This window comes from Triticum dicoccoides, chromosome 5A (assembly GCF_002162155.2).
Source record: "Triticum dicoccoides isolate Atlit2015 ecotype Zavitan chromosome 5A, WEW_v2.0, whole genome shotgun sequence".
Classification (NCBI taxonomy): domain Eukaryota; kingdom Viridiplantae; phylum Streptophyta; class Magnoliopsida; order Poales; family Poaceae; genus Triticum; species Triticum dicoccoides.
Window position 1 is genome coordinate 416,205,882 of NC_041388.1, and position 5,194 is coordinate 416,211,075.

Sequence of the window (5,194 nt, forward strand, 5' to 3'; positions counted from 1 at the left end):
CCCACCGTGATTGCTCCACGCACGCTCCAAAAGAACGGCAAGTTGCCGATCGAATGCATATTCATAGCAGTGCTGCTACCGAGAACACACAGTGCTATTACTACTCGTCCATGGAGTAGTTCGTAGTTTTTCCATTTCGGTCTCGTCACCTTTTTTCGTATTCAATACGGGCAGATGAGATCTAGCCGAACCGACAGCCACAAGGATCGACCGACCGACCGAGCGCGGAAACGAACAAAGTGGCTAGGCATGCAACGCATGGAGTGCACGATAACTCCATGCACGCTGATGCTAATTTTCTCTATACGAAAAAGAACACCATCTGTGCTCGTCGCTGCAACATCCAGCGCCACGGAGATCCAAACCGAAGATGGGAGGGAGAAGAGAACAAGTGGGAATACGTGCAAAAAAAGCTACGTATTACGCCAGGAAGCGAGAGAAAGCAAAGGAAAAAAAAAAGCGTTGGAAAATGCATGGCGAGCTTTGCCAACTACGCGCGGCACGGCAGGCATCTTACCTTAAACCCCCGGTGCCCACCGCCCAGGGGCATGGGCGCCACGCTCACGCTACATATCCGGGCGAGCCGAGCTAGCTAGCTAGGCGCACGCCACTCTCAGTCCACACTCCCCTCACGCTCCGCACAATGCGGTGCCTGCGCCTCGCCGTCGCCCTGCTCTTGCTCGTCGCGCTGCCCCTCGCGGCCGCCGCGGGGGCCAAGGCCAAGGCGCCGGCCGCGCCGCCGAACGCCACGGTGGCGATGGCCAAGGGCGGGTGCAAGGCCTTCGCGGCCCTGATCGCGGCCTCGCCCGACGCGGCGTCCACCTACGACGCGGCCGCGAGCGGCGGCATGACGGTCTTCTGCCCCTCCGACGACGCCGTGGCGTCCTTCATGCCCCGCTACAAGAACCTCACCGCCGACGGCAAGGCGTCGCTGCTGCTCTTCCACGCCGTCCCCGTCTACTACTCGCCGGGGAGCCTCAAGGCCAATAACGGCGTCATGAACACGCTCGCCACCGACGGCTCCGCCCGCAACTACAACTTCACGCTGCAGAACGAGGGCAACGTCGTCACCATCAAGACGGGCGCCTCCGGGGCCGTCGCGCGGGTCAGGTCCACGCTGCTCGACACGGACCCCGTGGCCGTCTACGCCGTCGACAGGGTGTTCCAGCCCGTCGAGCTGTTCAAGCCCGCGCCGTCCCCGACCCCCGCGCCCGCGCCCGCCCCGGCGGCCGACGCGCCCAAGGCCGGCAAGGGCGGCGCCGCGCGCCACCGCTCGCCCCCCGCCGTCGCGGACGCACCCGGGCCCGAGGCCGACGACACCGCCCCGGCGGACCAGAAGAAGGACTCCAAGAAGAGCGCGGCCGCCGGCGCGCCGCGCGTCCGGTGGCTCGCCGCGGCGCTGGCGGCCGTGGCCGTGGCCTCCACGCTGGCTTAGGGTATTTTATTTTCCTCCCTGGTGTCTGATCCATTGGCGTGATCGATCGTGCTGCGACGGCGTGTTCCTGTAGTGCTTCTTTCGCGGAAGACATAGTTGTGTGCTCGATTTTCATCTGCTTTCTTCTTCTCTTTAGATGTTCTTCTCTGTTTGTTGCTGCCATGATTCTGCTCGTGCTACATGAGAGGTTCCATGGCATCTTGAGCTCACCGGACATTGATGTTCTTTTGGTCGATCCGGCGACCGGTGAGTGAAACCTTGGAGCGAAGTTGCTCCGTGCCATGTTAACGGGCGCATTTTGCGAATTCTCGTCAACATGTTTTGAGATACTCCTAGTCCTACAGAGTCAATTTCTGGCTCAAATTTTCTATGGCGTCTTGGTCAGATCGTATAAACAAATGCAGCGACGACGGGTCCGTTGCTTGAACGGCGCGCAAGCTTTCATTCATTTCTTGGGACTTCAGCTGTCGGTGGATGCTTCGCTATCCCCGGCTCAAGCAGGTCAAACAACACAAACCACACATGAAAGTAAAAGTAGTGCAGGTGACCAGTAGAATCCCATAAAGAAGAGAGGAAGGAGAGGTGAAAAAGCTTGGCCCGGGCTGATGAATGCGTGGCGATCAACAACGAAAGAAGAAGAGAAGTAACACCACCTTCCATTTCGGGCTTTCGGCCTAATTATATCCCCCACATGGAGAGCTAAAGCTTAGCAGTGAGAGCACGCTGGGCCTCCACCGCTGCCGCTAGCCCACTACCCCATAGGGGAGCCCAAACATCTTTTGGTGCAAGAGAGTGGACGGTGCACCCAGACGAGAGGATTTAATGAAAAGCAGTCAGCAATCATGTGTCGGCCGAGCAATCTCGTGAACGGTCCAGCAGTTCCCGCGGCCCGGCCGAGGTCGCCGACACGCGCGCGCCACCACCGCGACACCAGCGGCCGAGAGGAGCCATGCACGCCTAAAGAACGGCCACGGCCACGGCAACGGCAGCCCGCACGCCGATCGGCAAGCCATCCGCACGCACGCGACGCCGGCGAGCTAGTTCGTTAACCGACGCCTGCGCATCCACCCACGTAACGCACGCGCGCACCGGCGCAGTCATGGCTCGCACGGCGCTGGTCCTCGCCGCGCTCCTCCTTGCCGCCGTGGCCGTGGCGCCGCTGGCCAAGGCCGAGAGCGCCGCCGACGCCCCCGCCGACGCGCCGGCTGCAGACGGCCCGGCGGCCGAGTCCATCGACGAGTCCGCCCTCGCGCCGGCCGTGGAGGTTAACAGCCTAGCCGACACGCTCTCGCCGGCGCCTGCCCCCGACGCCTGAATGGATGATGGCGTACACAGTTGCAAGGATCTGTGTTCCTTTTCCTAAGTAAATCGTTCATGGTTGGATTTTTGGTTTTCCTAGGAAAGCTAGATGGATTATAGCATCACGAGTTTTTGCAGGGTTGTGGGTTTTGTGGAAATCTAGAAATAAAGCATGTTTTGAGAATACTTATCCCTATGATCCTTCAAGCTTGTTGGCTAGAATTCTGAAAATTATTACAGAAATGAGAACAACAAGGGGGCACAAGTATGAGGAGAAAGGCTTCTGCTGCAAGTGTTAACTTAGATCTTCGACAAACAGAGAGGATGGGCTCCAATGGTGCTTCGCATTGCTGGTTTAGCTGTTCATAGACGTTCAAGTTCTTAGTCTTCAGTTTGGCCTTTGTTGCCGCTGCTATGTACTCCCTCGGTAAACTAATATAAGAGCGTTTAAATAGTGATCTAAACGTTTTTATATTAGTTTACGGAGGGAGTAGATGTTACTTCCTTGTGACAATTCTGGTTTAGGTATAGCCGAGATCTTACCAGCGTTCTTTCGCTATGTGGCCTGAGAGTCACATATGTAAGAATGAAGTTAGTAATAGTTTGTTAGTGTTTGAGTTTGTTAGACAGTTTGCTTGGGATGTGTAGGATGCTGCTGATCGCGGTGAACACTCGATGGTTGGTGTGTATTACTATCAGATTTCAGAAATGAAAATTGGGGGAAAACCCCTTAATTCAAGAAAAAGTACATCATTCATATTCACATAAAGAAATAAAAGTTGTAGTGGTCATTTTTAGTTTTCGCCTAGTTTTGCTTTGGTAAGCATTCAAGACCGGTTGACCAATCCCACTTGTCGCCCATCGTGTTTCATGGGGCCCACCCACCGCTCAAACTCTTTCTTAACCCCTCACATGGAGGGCTCTCCTAGTCATTCGTTCCGCCACGTCTCTCTCTTCCTGTAGCCAATCTTCTACCTTGCATGTCCCTCACCATGCAACTCCACTCGACCTAGTTACATGCCCATCATCGACACGTAACTTGCCCTCCACCCCCAGACCCAATAGCAATGTCCATCCTCAACACGCAATTTGCGCCCTCGCGACCTCGACCAAGTTGCATATCCATTTTTGACATGCAACTCGCCCCAAAGAACGGACCTAATTGCATGTCAAACCTTGAGACACAACTCCACCTGACCACTTGTATGTCCAGCCTCGACACAACTTGCCCTTCGGCCCGACATAGTTGCATGTCCACCTTCGACACATAACTTGCTCCCGAGACAACCCAACTGCATGTCCATCGTCCACAAACAATTTGGCTCCTCCCCAATACTGACATACAGTTGCATGATAAACCTTGACACACAACTCCATCCCAACCTAGTTGCATCGGTATGCAACTTGCCCCTACATGATCCAATTGCATGTCACCCTTGACAAGCAACTTGCACCAATCGACCTAGTTTCATGTACATATTCAATGTCAAACTTGCTTCTCCCCCTCACTCGACCCCGACCCAATTACATGTCAAATTTGACACGCAACTTCGCTGGTCCACTTGCATGTCCTACCTCCACATGCAACTTGCCCCGACCCAACTTAGTGCATGTCAAACCTTGACACACAACTCAACCAGGCCCGGTTGCGTCAAGTTTCGACATGTAACTTGCCTACCAACCAGACTTAGTTGCATGTTCGTACTCGACACACAACTTGCCTGCCAACCTGACCTAGTTGCACGTCCACACTCAACACACAACTTGGCCCTAACACCGACCCAATTGCATTTCAACACTCAACACTCAACATGCCCCTCAACCCAATCTTGCCTATGAACACTCACACACAACTTTTCCTGACACCAACCTAGTTGCATGTACAGTAGAACTATAACTGCAAACGCGGGCAATTTGATCAGTTTTAAATATGTGAAATCTTTTTAAATAACATTGAACATATTTTAAATGCACGACGGATTTTTTGAATACAAGAGTAAAAATTTCAAATACAAGTAAAACATTTTTTTTCAAATATGCCATAAATATTTTTTAAGTAACGTTCAACAAATTTTAATGGATGTTGAACACTTTTTAAATATGTGATAACATTTTCTAAAGAACATTGTCAAATTTTGCACAACGATCATTATATCAATACTTGATGGATATTTTAAATACAATTTGATTTTTAAATACAAGATGGGCATTTTTCTTATAATGATGATTTTTTTAAATGCACATTGAACTTTTTAAAAAACACATGATGGACATTAAATTTACGAGATTGTTTTAGGCCCATGGATAATTTTTGAAATGATTTTTTAAAATTTCTCATGATTTTTTATTAGCATTGTTAGTTGTGCACACAACACACATGTCTTGTGTATCCTTTGTATAGAACCACAACTTGTAGTCTCCCATTCAAAATAGAAAAACTTGCCTATCAAAAAGAAAACA

At 51.9% G+C, this 5,194-nt stretch overlaps 1 protein-coding gene across 1 annotated transcript; it reads left to right on the top strand.

Annotated features, from left to right (window-relative positions):
• The first annotated feature begins 549 nt into the window (after positions 1-549).
• Positions 550-1,803, top strand: LOC119301935 (fasciclin-like arabinogalactan protein 1). The gene has a single exon (XM_037578941.1). The coding sequence runs from the start codon at positions 644-646 to the stop codon at positions 1,433-1,435; it is 792 nt and encodes a 263-aa protein (XP_037434838.1). The 5' UTR covers positions 550-643; the 3' UTR covers positions 1,436-1,803.
• Positions 1,804-5,194: the final 3,391 nt, after the last annotated feature.